Source organism: Maniola hyperantus, chromosome 20 (genome assembly GCF_902806685.2).
Source record: "Maniola hyperantus chromosome 20, iAphHyp1.2, whole genome shotgun sequence".
Taxonomy (NCBI): Eukaryota; Metazoa; Arthropoda; class Insecta; order Lepidoptera; family Nymphalidae; genus Maniola; species Maniola hyperantus.
The window spans coordinates 8,215,642-8,234,046 of record NC_048555.1 but is presented as its reverse complement, the minus strand read 5'-3'; the positions used below and the strand labels follow the sequence as shown (position 1 = coordinate 8,234,046).

At 38.0% G+C, this 18,405-nt stretch overlaps 1 protein-coding gene across 1 annotated transcript in view; it reads right to left on the bottom strand.

The window, feature by feature from the left end:
* Positions 1-269: 269 nt before the first annotated feature.
* Positions 270-18,405, bottom strand: part of LOC117991559 (membralin) — a 140,254-nt gene continuing 122,118 nt past the window's right edge. Inside the window, exons 10-11 of the mRNA XM_034979155.2 lie at positions 10,572-10,671; positions 270-3,472 (exon numbers count right to left, since the gene is read on the bottom strand). Coding sequence (XP_034835046.1) covers positions 2,747-3,472; positions 10,572-10,671 — 826 coding nt within the window. The 3' untranslated portion in view covers positions 270-2,746. The remainder of the gene's footprint in view (positions 3,473-10,571; positions 10,672-18,405) is intronic.

The window sequence follows — 18,405 nt, the reverse complement described above, 5'->3', positions numbered from 1 at the left end:
AATAAAAACTGCCTGGAAGGCGTACGCCTTCCAGGTTAGCCCGCATCCATCTTAGACTGCATCATCACTTACCACCAGGTGAGATTGCAGTCACGGGCTAACTTGTATCTGAATAAAAAAAAATAAAAAAATGTAACTGTACGGTATATTTTAAGATTTTTAAAGAAAGGGAAATACCTAAATAAAAATAGAGATCACGTTTTAACCTACAAATGGTTGACAGGAGAGTGAACCTGTTTTGATGGGATTGTTTAAATAATACGCAATGATGAACAAAAATATTTATTGCAATAAACTAAATCACTGAATCAAATGAATACGCCAACTCCAGCAAGCACCACTGCTTCTCACTAAGCATATTCGGTGAAACAAATTAAAAAAAAACTTGATGCGACACAATCGGTAGGCTTAGTAAAGGTTTGCACATCTCGAAAAGTGGATAGATTTCGAGTACCGAATCACCAGGCCGCGAGTAAACCTGTAAGTATTACTCATGTAAGTAGCTTACGTAAATGATTGACAAAAAATTTACTAACGTGAATGTACTAATAAGAGTGTTTACATTAGTAAATCTGTCGTATCTTAATCATGTATAAGCTACTTACGGATGGATGTATCTGTGACCTAACGTTACAGTATAATGACCCCAAAACTCCCTCGTTTTACGGTTTGTTCGATTCGTCCAAAGCCAGCGTACAATGCGGAAATATTGTAAAAAAAGTCTGCAATGCCAGGGGTCAATTGCGGTAAAATGACAGCTACAGCGTGACGATTGCAATCACCTCTGATTGGCTGACACTCTTTCACTATTGGCTTGAATGCTTGAATGCAATGCAGCATGAACATAATAAATGCATCCAATCACAACAACTGGCATTGTAGCAATGATTGTTGGATTTTCAGCAATCGCCCAGCAGACTAACATTTTTATAGTATTTCGACGAAATCTGTCATGTTGCCGAAATGTGCAAATTCGAACTAAGGTTACAGTTTGTAATAAATATCGAAATCTAGGTATTTACACTTGCTGTAATGGCAGCCATAACTTAAATTGACAATCACCTTTTCGTATGAGAGTTACCCAAAAAGTTTTAACATAGCTTTAAAAGGTCCTAGAAAACGTTGGGCCAATGTGCACCTTAGCACATAGCGTATTTGATCGCACATATCAGTAGCGGCATAATATGTTGGCCTACCGGATTGGTCCAATGCACTGGCCGAACGTTTAAAAGGGTCATTTCATTGAGAGACAATTTGGTGTTGTAATATCGATACAAATATCGGTTTCCTAACACAAAAAAACCATATTCTATCAAAACTCATGCATTGGCAATCATCAATATTCAATGCATCTTGCGCACTTGAGCACATACAATAGAATTTATATAATTAAAAAAAGTTAACAACTAAGGAACTACACTTTATTAGAAAGCACAAGACAATGTTATGATAAATGATAGGAATTAGGCCGCATTCATTTTACGCCGTGGCGCAACCAGGCCTTGTCAACACACGGACGCGGCACATTACTTCATTCAATATGGCTAATTCTGTTGTACACTCTCTCTAAAGTTAACCAAATTGGCCGGTCTTAATCTAAAGCCATCCTTTTCCGCAGAGAGCTTGAAGAAAGGGATAGCAATACATTTAGACCGGTCATTTTAGTTAAAATAATGTGTAATGTAGGGTAAGCCATAATGTGACTAAAATCGTTTGAACTGTCCCCGATCCGGACACAGGAAAAAAAATCCTCCCTTTACTTTAACTACATCAAAAAACTTCACTTATACTATGTAGGTACTTAAACAAAAATATTTTGCGACGGTTTATTTTTCTAATCCTAGTTTTACATAATATTTCATTCAATAAAATGAAACAATGTTTTTTATAAATTTTACTTATTTCCATACAATACAGAGTATTTTACTACAATTTAGCAATAAATTATATAGCACTATTACAATTTGAAAACAACCTTAAAATATTTTATAAACACCAAATTAGCTCTCAGTTGGATATTTTTTTGTTTTGATGTTCTGAAATACAAAACCGAAAGACCTCTGCACGCATCTTAACCGTATAAGTATACTACTTAAACACATAGTCCTTTCCTTCATGACTAAGATAATAATCTAAACCGAGCTTAACTTAGCAAGTTCCATGATAAATAAGTACCATCTCTACATTCGAGGATTCGTACGCGACGACTTTTTCACGGCCAGTCGAAGCGCATTAGACGCAACTTAAACGTAATGAAACCGCGATATAATCAGTCTGTGTGCTTTGTATGAGATCTTACATCAACGTGGATTGAATCCGAACGTCGAAACACTTGGACTTGAAGTTCATCCATCTACATCTACAGCCAGCACTCCAAGTTTAAAATTAAAATCGATGGTTATTTTGATGATGAGATGGTTGATTTGACTTTAAATCAAGAAAATGTAGGTCCATTTTACTCTGACGTTTGTGTTTTGACGCTCGAATGCTACCAACGTTAGGAAAGATGTAAAATCTCGTACTAAGCACATATTTTATCTTTGCACCTTTATACACGTCTGCGTTTGCAGCGCTGTTGAACGCGAGTCAATGCGCGCGAAGAAGTAGTCACGTACAAATGCACTTAAGAGTAATTCACAAAATATTACCTATTAACTTTACGGCCATGACTTCAGATTCTTTTAACTTATATAAAATACAAACTGCATGTTATAGAGAAAGCATAGAGATAATTTATATTAAGAATCTAGTCTAAATCATCAGCCTCAGGACTCGCTATAGGAGCTCGTTGCACCATAGTTGTTGCTGTACTTGTAAAAGGAGGACCGTCTTCGTTCCCCGCGCTTCCAACTCGTCTACGATCTAAAGCTAAACTCTCAACTTTGTCCACGTTGGAGTTTGTTATGTTTTCATTTTTTGCTCTACCCGGCAAATTATTGATGTCATTGTCACGATTTATAGTAGCTGAATTGCTACTTCGAACTGATTTGATATCGTCTTCGGATTTCTTTCTTTTGATTTCTTGAATGTTGATGGCTTTTTCAACGGTCGGTGCAAGTGAATTTGTTTTGTCTATCGATTCATTGATGGGCGTTGCTACAGATCTTTCTTCTTCAATAGCTATAGTATTAGTGCCCGTTGCTGTAGTCTGTGTGGTGGTGACCCGAGAGGATACTACATCACCTGTATGAGTGGTGTTAGTTTGGGCGGTGGACACAGATGGCGATGTCTGTGTGGTAGATTGCACCGTGTTCTGGACGGTTTGTGTCGTGGACTGAGTGGTCGGCGGTGTAGCTTGCGTACCTGTACCGGGGGCGTCATGGTACGCCGCACCGCTAGCTAGAGCGGCAATACCTGCGAGCCCCATCATGCCACCCATGCCGTGGTGAGTTCGTAATAGAAGCTGTTGCAGTTGCGCCTGCTGTAGTATCACCGGTAGCTCGTAGTGATGGAAGAAATACAGCATGGAGTGCTGTAACAAAAGAAAAGTATTAAGTTATTAAAATATTATAGCAAAATTCGGTTTCTGTCGCTTGGTATATATTAATATTATACTATATATATATTTGTGAACTCAGTATTTTTTTCTCTTTCATTTGACACCCCACTCGATACAAAAAAAATTTGGAGACCCCCACTTTTTTGGATGTAACATCCGTCAGGTCGATTTTGTTCGTATAAAATGTAGCCTATGTCACCCGGATTATAACAACGAATCAAGTAACACCTCATTCATCAAAATCGGCCCAGAAGTTTAGCCACTACAGTGCAACACACATAAATACAAATCTACATACATAGACTGCCAAAATCATAACCCTTCCTTTTGGCTTTGCCGTAATTGGGTAAAAATAGCATATCTATCTAGCATATCCATCTATTTTTATGTGGTAAAAATAGTTAATACAGGCGAAATTCAAAAAATCGTATAATATGATATCATCAAACATCAATACAACGTGGATTTTAATGCAGGGATGAACTCGCAATGTTGTACAGCCTTAATTAACACGACCTCCCAAATCTGCCCGATGATCATCGCTACGGCAAATATAAAAAGGGATCAAACGTTTGAACGGTATTTAATGGAGAGAGATGGTGCCCTTTTATACGTCCATTAAAATCGTTTTGAGATTTACCTCAACCCTGTTTAAAAGGTACGTGAATAAAAAACGAGATCTCTTTATTAATTTTTCGATCGTTTGTAACAGATTATGTCGGCTTTATGGCGATATCTGCACCGAGATGTACAGAAAAACAAAAAGCAAAGCAGGTATTCTCTAAGAGAAAAACAAACTAAATATAAAGACGATTTAGATTTTTCAAAAGTTTTTTCGGCACTCCACATTCGTTTGCTTAGCTAAGTTAAGACGTTATATTTCTAACATTTTTCATCTGATGATGATGAGATTACATTCCGCTACATTGCTGCCGCGACATTGCTGCCTAGCTCGGAATGTAATATCATATAAGCTTATAGAGATTGTATGGGGACCAGTAGTCCCGGGACAGCACTGTTGCGGCAGCACTGCTGCGTGCAGCGTGGTTCGGAATCATACCTTAATGCATTGCTTTAGTGGTCTAAAACCATTTTCACATTATTGTCTTTCAAATAAAACCGGATGGGGCACATCGGCTGGATGGCTTCAAAGTCTATAACGGACACAGGTAGAAACATTTTTTGTGTTTTATATACAAATTATATCGATTTTTTAAACTTGCGTAAATGCAAGTATAAAATTGACTGGGGAATTTTGATATAAACCATTACTCTCACTATAAATATAAATCAGTACCCTTATTATAAATGCGAAAGTGTGTTTGTTTTTTTGTTTATTGGTTTGTTGGTTTGTCCTTCAATCACGTCGCAACGGTGCAACGGATTGACGTGATTTTTTGCATGGGTATAGATATAGACCTGGGGAGTGACATAGGCTACTTTTTATCCCGAAAAATCAACGAGTTTCCACGGGATTTTGGAAAACCTAATTCCACGCGGACGAAGTCGCGGGCATCAGCTAGTGTAATATAATTTTTTATAATGGATATCACTCAGGATAGTTTAAGCGCTCAAATTGCACTTATTCCCACATATGACTTTCTGTCTGATTATTATGATGCCCCAAGTACAAAATTCTGTGTAAGTAGATCAAATTTGACGATGTCAGGAATGTAGGGCGTCGGGCCGCAGTTTGTGTAGCTAAGTGTAAACTATGATTAGCACGAGATCCGCAAGATTACTTCACTTTACTGCGCTTCCATCGCCGTTGATCCTTGTTTACTTAGGACTTTCTCCGAGTTAGCTAAACCATCTGTTACGGCCTTGTGAATTATAATGCGAACATTTTCCTGACGTTGACTGAATAAGGGATTTTTAATTTCGATTGATTCGGTAAGCTCATGTAAGAGATATTCTAAACCTCTTGATATACAAGGCATAAACATTATACATCTACGTTATTATTATAAAAGAGGTAAAGTTTATAAGTTTGGATTAATGAGGTTATCATCAAAACTATACTCATCCGATTTCAAAAATTCTTTCACTGATAAACAGCTTCATTATCTACGGAAGCTATAGGATATAAATTATATAGTATCGCTGACGAAGTCGCGGACAAAAGCTAGTACAATACACAAGTGTGACTTCAGATAAAATACGCCATGATCTACTCTTATAAGTAGTGTGTAAAATATGTACCAAGCCTGTCAACAAACTGTAATAAAAACCGGTCAAGTGCGAGTCGGACTCGCACACGAAGGGTTCTGTACCAGCGTACAAGTTAATATATGTAGGTACTCGTAACACTATGTTCTTTTTAAATTTCTTTAATTTGACGGCACTGAAAATCACCATTATGGTTTTTTATTTATTGTTAACTAGCTTATGCTTGCGACTTCGTCCGGGTGGACTACACAAATTTCAACGCCCTATTTCACCCCTTTAGGGGTTGAATTTTTAAAAATCGTTTTTTAGAGGATGCCTACGTCATAATAGCTATCTGCCAAAACACTAAAACACTAAAAAATTATAAAAAATATAGTAAAAAGCAAATAATGTCATTTCTCGTTCAAAGAGCAACATTGTAATATCGGCCTTTGAAAGTAGTTTCGATAACTGCAAAGTGTCGCTACTAGATGGCATTAAACAGTCGCTTCAGTACTGAGTTAACATACATATCACCAATTTCGTCACTGGCAGTAAGCGAGACCGTGGCCGAGTGGTCAAGGCATCGGGCGCGAACCCTGAAGATGCAGGTTCGATTCCTGCCGGTTACGCAATTTTTGATATGTATTTAAAAATTATTTACTAATTTCCTTGAAGTGTAGGTAAAACACTAAAAAATTATAAAAAATATGTTAGTAATATATTTAGATAGAAAATTGCAACTCTCTAACTATTACGATTCATGATGACGGACGGACAGCGAAGGCTTAGGTCTTCTAGTTCTCTTTGGTACCCTGCGGATACGGAATCCTAAAAATTAATACGACCGAGAGTCCAGATTGCACGCGCATCACGTAGTTCGCGAGCGCGAGTTCATGAAATAAGATTTTTATTAATAAGGTGCCACGCTCGATGATTATAAGATAAGCCCCACTTTGCATTCCGCAGAGCCTTCCTGTCGACTCCCCCACCCTGTAATCTGACGGAGCGCCGTTCCCCTTGACGAGTATCACGAAATGTGTCTCGAATTATTTCGCGATGTAAGAATCAGACAGCAAAAGAACAAAATTAAACTTTGAATGATCAAGAAATTTCGAGATAAAAAAATACTGTGGTACGAGTATATGGGATGGGTCTGGGATTTTGCTACAAATTTTAATTTTTGGTATTTCAAGCCAGATATAGAATAAAACGCAACATAATAAATATTGACACGTGGATACTGACAGTAAGCCCCTCCACAAATCAAAATTCGCCCAGCGCGCTATTTGGTGCGAGCGATGTTGCATATCTATCAGTGATAAAATCTGGAAAGAGGAAATTCGCTGAAGAACAAAAATAGACTGATACAGGTGGAAGGATTATCAAACTGACGCGGCTGTGGGCTGGCCAGGTCTGTCGCAGATGCGGCAGACGTGTTCTGGAATGATGACCGCGTACCGGTAAGCGCAGTATAGGAATACCTCTAGCTCGTTGGGCCTGAAGAAGGTGGCAGAAGCAGATGGATGACGAAGGCGGAGGACCATGTTTGGTGGTGAGCTCTTGATATGTCCAGCGGTGGAAAATGGACAGTGATTGAAATAAATATTTAAAAGATTACTAATAAAGGAAAGATTAACATATTCCGCACATGTAAAAGACAATAATAGAATGTTAGCAATTTTTTTGACTTGTTATATTCGCTGAGCTGAACATCCCTATTTAACATATCCTGTGTCTAATGATATCCTATTATTAGCACCGTCGCCTACGGACTAACGGACTACCTAGAGACTATAGAACATTGTTCAATCCCGAATTAGAATCAATCACATTTGTCTGGTGGGAGGCTACGGCCGTGGCTAATTACCACCCTATCGGCAAAGGCGTACCGCCAATGGATTTAGCGTTCCGGTACGATGCCGTGTAGAAACCAAAGGGATATGGGTTTAATAAAAACTGCCATTGCCCTTCCAGGTTGGCCCGCTACCATTTGCACTGTACCATCACTTACCACCAGGTGAGATTGCAGTCAAGGGCTAACTTGTACATGAATAAAATAAAATAAATGGATTTAGTAAAAGAAGTAAGTATACAGTTTGTTATTCACAGGGAATATGATATCTGTCAGACAGGCGAGTCCGCGGCGTGTTGCTAGCTTCCGCACGCCGGAAATCAACCCCCAACTACTTCCGCCGGACTCCCCATTCGCCTTTATATTTTTGATATTTGTACGCTAGGAGTATTGTTTTATTCGATGATTGCTTCCTGCCTACTTCCTGCATATAACGACACCGATTTGATGGCTGAATAGTTTACATAAATGGGAAGTTTTCTTCGATAAAAAGTGTAAATCTACGTAGGTACGACGAACACAGCGTTAGTGATCTTAAACACTAGTAAGTCCAAGACTACTGGCCGCATTAGATCGGATTTTCTATAAAGCTATTCATTATATCGCACAATTTATCGCTTTGGCCTAAGTGCGTGTAACATCTATAGTCCACAACAGCTTGAGATGGCAACCGGGGTATGAGGCGAGGGGATGCCCCGCACACATGCACGTCACCCGCGCTCGCCCACACTGGCGGCGTGGCGGGCGGACATGCGGGGCGTTCCCTCCCCGATTGCCCTTTCGACCTGTCGCGTACTACAGCTTGCGTCCAAGGTCTTGGACTTGGAAAGTAGGACTGCTAGTACCCGAGATCCCTTAGTATAACGACTCGCTGTATTCGTGCCCACCAGCTCGGCATGCTATACTGATTTTCGACTTCTGCCTTTCTACGTTGTGTGTATGCACTGCGTTCCAACGCAACATGGTACCTCTAACTGAGTCTAATGAATTCTATAGATCTAGTGGGCTCAGAAATATTAAGCTGTTACAGTGATCGAACACCGTTGTCCGATTACAATGATTATAGTAGGTATAGTGCGCGCAAAACAAGCACTGAAATCTGACACGAAACATGTCATGTATGGTTCCTGCATATTGCACAACAACAAAACTCAATCGGGCTTGTGTATTCGATCCTTAGTCTAACCACCATGTTAAGACTTCAGATTGCACTTGTTTTGCCCGTACATAACGAACGAGCCTAGTCCATGCGTATTATGATCATGTCAACGCAGCTTGCTTTTCGAATTCAATTTACAAAATTAATCTGTATGGAATAAATAACAAAACACATTCCAACAGACAGTGAAATGGCGAAATGATATTACCTTCATAAATAATTATAAAAAATTTCAACCAATAAATAATTTATACGACGAATATCGCCCCTAATCTTAACTCGCGTTGAATTTCGTAAGGTGACGCGCGCGAAGAGTGGCAAGTCATAATAACGTATGGGGACGTGATTTGTTGACAAATGCTCGGGGGCCGCGCCTCTTCGGATAAGAGGCTTTCTGCTTTACTCTAAAAATAATAACCACAAGGTTGAGAGGTGATATGTCGAGGTTCAACCTTAAATTTAGTAATTTCACTAAACGCCTAAACCTAAATTATCATCATCATGATCACCTATAACGAGCTCACTACAGTACTGTATATGAGCGAAATCTGTAGCGTTGCAGATATTTTACATCTGGTTTTTCGCGGAACTTTCCGTGAAACGTAGCAAATGCTTATTTGCTACATTAATTTAATTAGATGTTTTTACTATTGCTGGGTATCGCAGTAAATTGCTTCATGTGGTCGTGACGTCATAATTGACTAAATGGCCTGTGTAAGCGTACCTTTAAAAAAACTTGTAAATATCTAGGGATTATATAAAAAGCGTGACTTCTCAAATGTACCGTCGCAAATATTTTCTACTTGTGTGCGCAAAATCTCAACTCGCTCGTGATCCCCACGGCCGCCTCGACCCCATGACCTGTCTTTTTGTTGCCCTGTCAGCACTATTCTATTTATATCTGACTCACCGACTGACATTTCCTGTTTATTTTTTAATAACTTAATAAGGTCAAGAATATTGTGATTCGCAGACAATATGTACGCGATTCTATCAATGTGGGTACTTATAGTAAAGTTTTAGGGATGATTCATGCCAACACGTGGCGTGCCACGTGGACACTGTATTCTGTATGAATCTAGTTTAAAAACTTTTGCATATTATTCGCAACAAATTAATTCTTTCAGTTATGAAGAACGGGGCAAATATTGTTCTAGCGCCCGGTCCAGTATTATTAATAAGCATTTGATTGCAGTGAAGAGTTAATATCGGGTTAAACAAACAGTTGATCTAACTGGACATGGCTCCCGGCGCGCTCGACATCAAAGTGTGCTGAATAAATATGCAGCAGTGGTATGTACCCTGGAGCGCAGTGTAGCGACAAATGTGGTCACATTAAGTGGTTTTCAAAGCGCATAATTGACCTGTAGTATGAGAAATCCAAAACAATTGGAATTTCATTCGTCAAGCGCGGTAATAGCGTATTGGTTACGACGTCGAATAGGACGATACGATACGATTGAACCCCCGACGTCACCTATTTGAGAGGTCGGGGGTCCAATCCCGGGCATTGCACCTCTAACTTTTCTGAGTACATAGCGTTCTAAGAAATTAAATTTTACTCGTTTTAACGGTGAAGGAAAACATCGTGAGGAAATCTGCATCGACCCGAGCTAAAGGCCACGCATAATACATTAGAAAGGTAAAAACATCTAATTAAATTAATGTAGCAATCAACCATTTGCTACGTTTCACGGAAAGTTTCGCGAAAGACCAGGTGTGAAATATCAACGCTACAGATTTTGATCATAATTCCTATTTAAATTAATATAGCAAACGATTGTAAGTGCGAAAATTGAATAATCACTTTCCGTGAAAAATCGTCTGTGAAATCACTTAAAAAAAAAATCACGAAATGAAAATGATTTAAAAGTAGCAATACTGCCCATCTCTAGTTGTGTGACACTAACCTGTATGAAGAGCCAGGAGGTGACGAGGGCGAGGCTGCTGTACTGGCCGTTGAAGCGATAGTGGTAGGCGTAGAACGAGAAGTGGTACAAGTAGAAGAACCTGCGGGCAAAAAACACATATCATTAGAATTTCTAGGACAAAAACTGTAAGAACTGCCTATCTGTCTAAGATACCTATTGAGTTCTTAATTTGTAAAAACTCGTAACTTTAGGGAGACGTGTGGCCTAGTTGTGACAATAGAGAGACAGCCAGCGCGCGCGCGCCAGACCTTCGTTATTTTGTAAAAGCTGAAAGTTTATCTGCGAGGGAGGAACGATCATGGTGGTTGGGAGATAAAAAAAAGGTAAAAGGTAACAAAGGTGTAAAAATTCTTAATTCAAAATATAAGGTCGATCAAAGTACAAACGTTTACGCAATTTTGATAAATTTTTATTAAAATTTAATTTTTGTACAGGAACATACGAGTATATTATTATCATTACAGAATATTTAAAAACCGTTAGCTACGCCTACGAGTCTTCAGTTTGATTTAAAAAGCGTAGGACGGTTGCGGTGTTCAATTGTTATATTCCTCAAATATCGTGAAAACAATTTCAAATGAATAATAAAGGATACTTCTGATTTTATAACCGCCAAATAAAACAATTTTAATTATTTTCATGTTGAAAACAATGCTCATTATTTTATATTTGTATATACAACACAAGGTTTGTAGGTACAAACTGCCTACACAATTTTAACGTTCCCACCAAACAATCAGGGGATAGCTGAGAGAAGAGAATGAATTTTGATAATAATAAAATAACATATATCCCAATTGTTTCGTTAAATATTAAATTTATATCAAGGTAAAAACAGTTTTTTCTTCTGTACCTGGGAGATACTATGAAGTGTACTGTTGTTTTATGGTATAAAACTAATGTTTAACTCTGATCATATTGAACGACAACGGACGACGACCGGGACATGACAGCATACGAATATCCAGTCCCTCCTCCTATATATACGCAACCACCAGCACGCAACACCTCACAGATCCTCTGAAACACATTCAATGCACGTTTCGATTCCTACACCGGACCATTCTCAGGTGAAGTTTACATTGTACAATTGTACCTAAAGTATAATATTTAAAAATATCTGACTTAATAAAATAAACATAATATTTTCATCGACAACCCTACTGTTATCTATAAAGCTAGCTGACTGACGACTGATCCATCAACGCACAGCTCAAATTTCTGGACGGATCGGGCTGAAATTTATACTATAAGATGATACTAACTATGATGATACTACTAACTATAAGATGATATACTGTTGAAACTTGGTAAGTAGATGTATTCTGTAAACCACATTAAGATTTTCACACAAAAATAGAAAAAAAAAACAATAAATTTTAGGGATTCCCCATACTTAGAACTGAAACTCAATTTTTTTTTTCATCAACCCATACGTATGGAGTTGCTATGGATAGGTCTTCAAAAATGATATTGAGGTTTCTAATATCATTTTTCACTAAACCGAATAGTTTGCGGGAGAGACATGTGAAAGAGTGAAATGTGTGTCCCCCGTAACTTCTAAAATAAGAGAATGATAAAACTAAAAAAAATATATGATGTACCTTACCATGCAAACTTCCACCGAAAATTGGTTTAAACGAGATCTAGTAAGTAGTTTTTGATTTATCGTGCAAAATGTCGATAAAATACGATTGTAGTACGGAACCTTCAGTGCGCGAGTCTGATTCGCACTTGGCCGGGTTTTTTTATTGATGTAATTTAAACAGAATATCTTCTGCATTATTGAAATTCCCAAAATTCGAATTTTTTTCTCTGACTGACTCTACCATAAGTAGAGTTTTAAATTCAATAGTTACAACGAAGACACGGAATATGTATTTTTTAAAGGAGGAGCGTAGCCGAATGATCACCTTCCGAGGCCAATCGAACCTCGTATATTTCAGCCATTAGGTTCGTTATCTCCTCATTTCGGATAAACTCCCACTGTACGGAACAAGCGGCGCCCGGGAAAAAGGGGAAACGTCACCTCGTTATCTGAAAAGGTTGCAATGTTATTTGAAATCGATATTCACTGAGAAACATATTTTTCTCCCGCTGCCAAAGAGGATGCTCCTTTGTACGGTGCCCTTTGTAGGTGGAAAGCTCATGTGAAGAGGCGTGATTCCTTTTCGCATTATAACTAGGTGCCAATTAGTAGAGATATTTTATTACGTAAAAATATATTTTCGATTTTAACACACAACCATCGAATATAATTGCGGCTTTAAAAAATATTATGTTGGTTTTCACGAAATACAATGAAATTTGATACACAATGTAATGCTTTATGAAACGTTGACGTAATCTATACTATTATATAAGGAGGTGTCGTTAAGTTTGTTTGTAGGGGGTAATCTTTGGAACTACTGAACCGATTTTAAAAATTCTTTCCCCAGTAGAAAGCTACATTATTCCCGAGTGACATAGGCTATACGGGATCTTTAAAAACCTAAATATACGCGGGCGAAGCCGCGGGGATCAGCTAGTAATATAATAAAGTCCATATTTTTAAATTGCATTGTATCCCTTTCTGCTTTCCGAACAGATGGTAGGTACAGTCTTGCCGGAGCTATAAGTTGGTCTACATAAAATATTTTTGAATTTTGAATAAAATATGCGACGCGCTCTCGAGAAGGCAAGTAGTTCACTCTCTGGCGCAAGTCCAGCTGCATGCAGGATGATAGATTGGAGTGGATTGAAATGTTACTTAATGCTTCAAAATAAATATGTACTAACTAGATTCTCATTGCTTAAATATTATATAAGTACTAGATGATGCTCGCAACTTCGTCCGCATGAATTTAGGTTTAAAAAAAATCAGAACTCTGATTTTCCGGGAAAAGTAGCCTAGCCCTTCCCCAGGATGTAAGCTAACTCTATACAAAATTCCATCAAAATCGGTTAAACAGTTAAGCCGCGAAGGGCTAGCAGACAGACAGACAGACACACTTTCGCATTTATAATATTAGTATGGAGTATCTAAATATATAAAAGGAAAAGATGACTGACTGACTATCCGACTGAATTATCTATCAACGTAAAGCTCAAACTACTGGACGGATCGGGCTGAAATTTGGCATGCAGATAGCTATTATGACGTAGGCATCCGCTAAGGATTTTAATAAAATTCAACAATTGAAATAGGGGTTTGAAATTTGTGTAGTCCACGCGGACGAAGTCGCGACCATAAGCTAGTAGATGTATAAAGTTTAAACAAATGTTTCAGCTGTCTCACATTTCGCAACAAAAACTTATCAATAAACGGAAAACGAAGCGAGCTAATTATAAAGGAGCCCCGCGCCACGTACGCCGTACGGCGAATAAACGTACGTATTTGAATGTTAACATGAGCACAACAGTCGCTAATTAGTTCCAGATTAATTCCATCCTATCCCCTGTGCGAGGATTAATACCGTATTAGCAGTAGGGTTGTCACACAAATGGGATGAAATTGTTTCTTTTATTTAATCCATACTTCTATACTAATATTATAAATGCGAAAGTGTGTCTGCCTGTCTGCTAGTTTTTCACAGCCCATCCGTTCAACCAATTTTGACAAAATTTGGTACAGAGATAGCTTGCATCCCGGGAAAGGACATAGGCTACTTTTTATTCCGGAAAATCAAAGAGTTCCCACTGGATTTTTTAAAACCTAAATCCACGTGGACGAAGTCGTGGGCATCATCTAGTTTCAAATATTGCATTTTGCAATAGTGCATTGTACAGTAAACATCAGAGGATTTTCCAGAGTAGGAATCGAAACGTGCGTAGAGTGTGTTTCGGAGGATCTGTGAAATGTTGCATGGTGGTTGCTTATTTATCTGCATACCAAATATGCAATAGCGGAAAGTCAGACGGGAGGTTCACAGAAAAATAAGCTTGTCCCTGTTGATACCTTTTTCATTTCTGCTGTTATTTAAAAAATATGATTAGGTAATTTACGATATTTTATGCCAATTTTCATAATACACGGTTTTAGTCAGATACTACCACATGGTTTAGTAAAGTAGCTATGTAGATTTTAATTGAATGCTAATTTTACAGAAATAAGCAAAGTTGGCAAGAGATAAAGATCTCCAAATTATACAACGAATAAAATAACTCTGCAGTAAATGTATGTATTGCAGAATGCGATCAGATTTTTAACCGCAGTAAAAAGCTGGAATCCACACATTTTATTATAATAGTACATTTTAGTGAAAATATAATTTTAAGAGTTGCCTTCAGTGATTTTCAGTTCAGTTTCAGTTTTAATAGGCAATCGATCATTACCTAGCGTGGGACAACCCTAGGTAGTGTTACCGCGACTGGTTGTGATCCGGCTTTGAGTCAATAAGTGTAAAAGCATACGAATAATCAATGCGAGAAACAAAAAAAGCGAAACATAAATTTTACAAAGAGATATAACATTTGTTTACAAATGTAATATAAATAAATATAAAACGACATTTAAGAGTATCAATTTTATTAAAACAAAAATTAAGGTTTGCAAAATTGTCATTTGATGATGAAAACTAGATGATATTTGCAACTTTGTTTTTGTAAGTCGTTTTTTATCCCGTGGGAACTCTTGATTTTCCGGGATAAAAGTAGCCTACAAGCACACAATGATATAAACTTTCTTTGTACAGAATAGATTATGCTCGAGACTTCATTCGCGTGATTTTAAATCCTGTGTCTTTCCTGGCGTCCACTTAAGAATCCTGTGGGAACTCTTTGATTTTCCGGGATAAAAAGTAGTCTATATGACCTTCCCCACGGTGCAAGCTATATCAGTACCAAACATCAAAAACGGGCTGAGAAAAACTAGCAGATGGACAGATAAACACACTTCGCATTTACCATATCAGTATGGAAGTATAGGTACTAGTATGGATATTTGTAAATAAACCAAATTATAAAATACTCTTTTTCTAATCTCCTAAAAGAAACGGGCGGGCAAAAGACGTAACGAGGCGCTAATGTATTCCGGGAGGCTATTTGTAAAGCGTTTTCAGCAAAGATGAAAAAGACCACTGTATAAAATAGTTCTTAAGCAACAATTTCACGGACAGATCGCTTCCGGAATAAATTTAAAAGAGGAGCAAAGACGTTAAAGGTGGTCTGTCGTCCACTGTTAAGCCGCTTTCCGAGGCGTTGAGCCCTTAAGCGACATCAAACGAACACTACCTAAACATTAAACATACATGGGAAAGAATGCGTGTTTTCTTAACGTTATTTTGCACATAAATATTTTATAGTGCTTTAATAGAAATGTAAATGACGTCACGGGACAACCATCGGGACAGGTGCTGTGGTTGATCTTAATGCCGTTTGAGGTTAAGCTATTATCTCTTCTTTGATCTCAATAGAATTAAGTACGAGGTAAGATGAGAAAATCATTATGGATAGGTACACTAGTTGATCTTCCCCAATTTTACTCGAGTAGAATTTTTGAATATAGGGAGCAGGGTGTTATTTCCAAAAGTACTGAATCAGTATTTATTAATGAGTGCCTAGGTCATAAAAAAAACCTAAAATCAAAATTTCAAATTTTTAACTCTATTTGGGCGTTGACATATCAGTTAGGACTCGTCGTTTTAAATATAGTATAGATTAGCACAGATAAGGGATCTCATATCATCACTCACAGCTCGGTAACTATCTACTTTTGGTGACGTTTACGTGACAGTTGGTGATCTCTATTAAGATCAACTGCTCAACAGTCAGAGGCCGTACTGAAATTCGAAAGATCAAACCGTAGCGGTTTTGCTCGTGTTTTGGTTTTTTAGAACTCTCAGTTTATTATTCTCAAATACTAAAAGGTATTCAATCCATACTTGATCCACCTGGCTGCAATAGATGCGTTAAGTCAACAAAGTAGTTTACCCAGTAGGGCGATTGTCTAAAACCTGCATCAATCATTATTACAATCTCAATTGTTCTGATTGGCTCAATTTGTGCGATTCTTGTTGCAACAATGCATTGTAGCCAATAGTGAGCGAACGTTAACCAATCAGAGATGATTGCGATCGTGACATTCTCCCGCAATCGCAAAAGTGAATCAAATTTACGGCACTTCTAGTTAGTAGGTACCTAACTCCTAGCGCAAACTGTAGGCTTAGTTGAAAGGGAAGGAAGAATATTAGTTATGTAATAATTAAAAGAAACTGTTTTATTTATTTAGGCAGTCGTCCCACCGCCGACGACGAAGCGACTAGCTATCCGAGATTCCGTGTCAATAAAAGAAATAAATATATTAATAGTTGACCGCTGACTGGCATATTACCGAAAAGACCTCTCTCTCTCTCCATTAGTTAGTCGATCGATATAGTCGACAAGAGCTATCAAAGAAAAACTCGTTCAGCAACGCTCTCAAGGCTCAAAGCACTTCCGCAGTTTGAGCAGGGATTAATTAATGTATGACGAGCCCTTTGTACTCACACACTTACTACGTAGCCCAGCGACAAAACTATCCCAACTACATACTCGCTTCATGTTTTCGCCAACTCGAGTTTTTAGCTCAACTCGTTTTTCGCCAATCATGGGCGGTCGAACCACTACCTTAAACTTTCAAAGACTCCTCGTACCAAAGCTAATCTACCATTATTTGATATCCATAAAAGTAATTAAAATACTCATGAAATAATTAATTGATCGCAATAAAGAGGCTTTCGTTATGTAACAATCATGGACTCCCATACTAATGGTCTCCCATACTAATAAAGCAATAAGAAAATTTGTTGTAAAGAGTAGAAAAATATTAGGTTAAAGTTTATAAAAATCAGTTTAGTAGATTATAATAATGCTGTACTAACACATAAAAACATAAAATGACTATTTTAGAAGGTCAAATTTACAAAACGTTATAAACACTCGTATAACGAGGAAAACTGCAGTTGGGAAGGTAGTACATGGGAACGACCCAGCGCTCGATGCCTAAATGCCAAATGAGTTGTCGCGGGTGTTGACGGACCACCGGCGCGGCGGTGCTTGCATACATTGAGTGCTAAGTGCAAGGGAACGTGCACAGAGGGAACACGTTCTTATCTGTAGGGCCACGCATGTGTCTGAAACTAGAATTGAATTGACTAGAGACACAGATAGGTCTGTTGATCTCTATGTTAAACAGATATTGCTTGGAGTTCTGCACTCTTCTGATGGTTTTTATAAATACAAATACATAAATCAACTTTAGCGTTTGAAGACACTCATGCGAAGGAGGGTCGGAGCGCTCTGATGTTTGTACGTCCTGCCTAAAGGAAATCCTAGCGTCTCGGTGCTCTGAGAATCTTTTGCTAAAGTGATTTCTAACGTGAAATATTTTATCGCTTACATGTATAATACAAATACATCTAAAACCTAAAATTGTGTTGGGATAGTTATATACCCTTCTGAATGGCAATAATATATTAATACAAATGCATACACGACAAACTCGAAGGATTGGGGTCTGGCCTGCGAATATAGCTCGTTTCGACGATACCGTAGTGCTGCCGCTCATCCTTGCGATCTTCTAAAGATCAACTGTGGGAATGCACCACGATAAAAATGCAACTCATGTTCATATTCATGATCATTATCATTATCGTAATCATCTATTCTCGATCGAACATAAGCGGGACGCACCGCTTTAAATAGTATGCTTGCATACGTTGCGCTATACAAAAAATGATGACGTGTTGTGGGGGGGGAACTACTGTTCGTTGGTATTTCATGAGATAAATTGCTCTCTCAATAACTTGAGAAATCAAGAACAAACGATGGGATACTAAGGGAAGGTAGAAGTTCA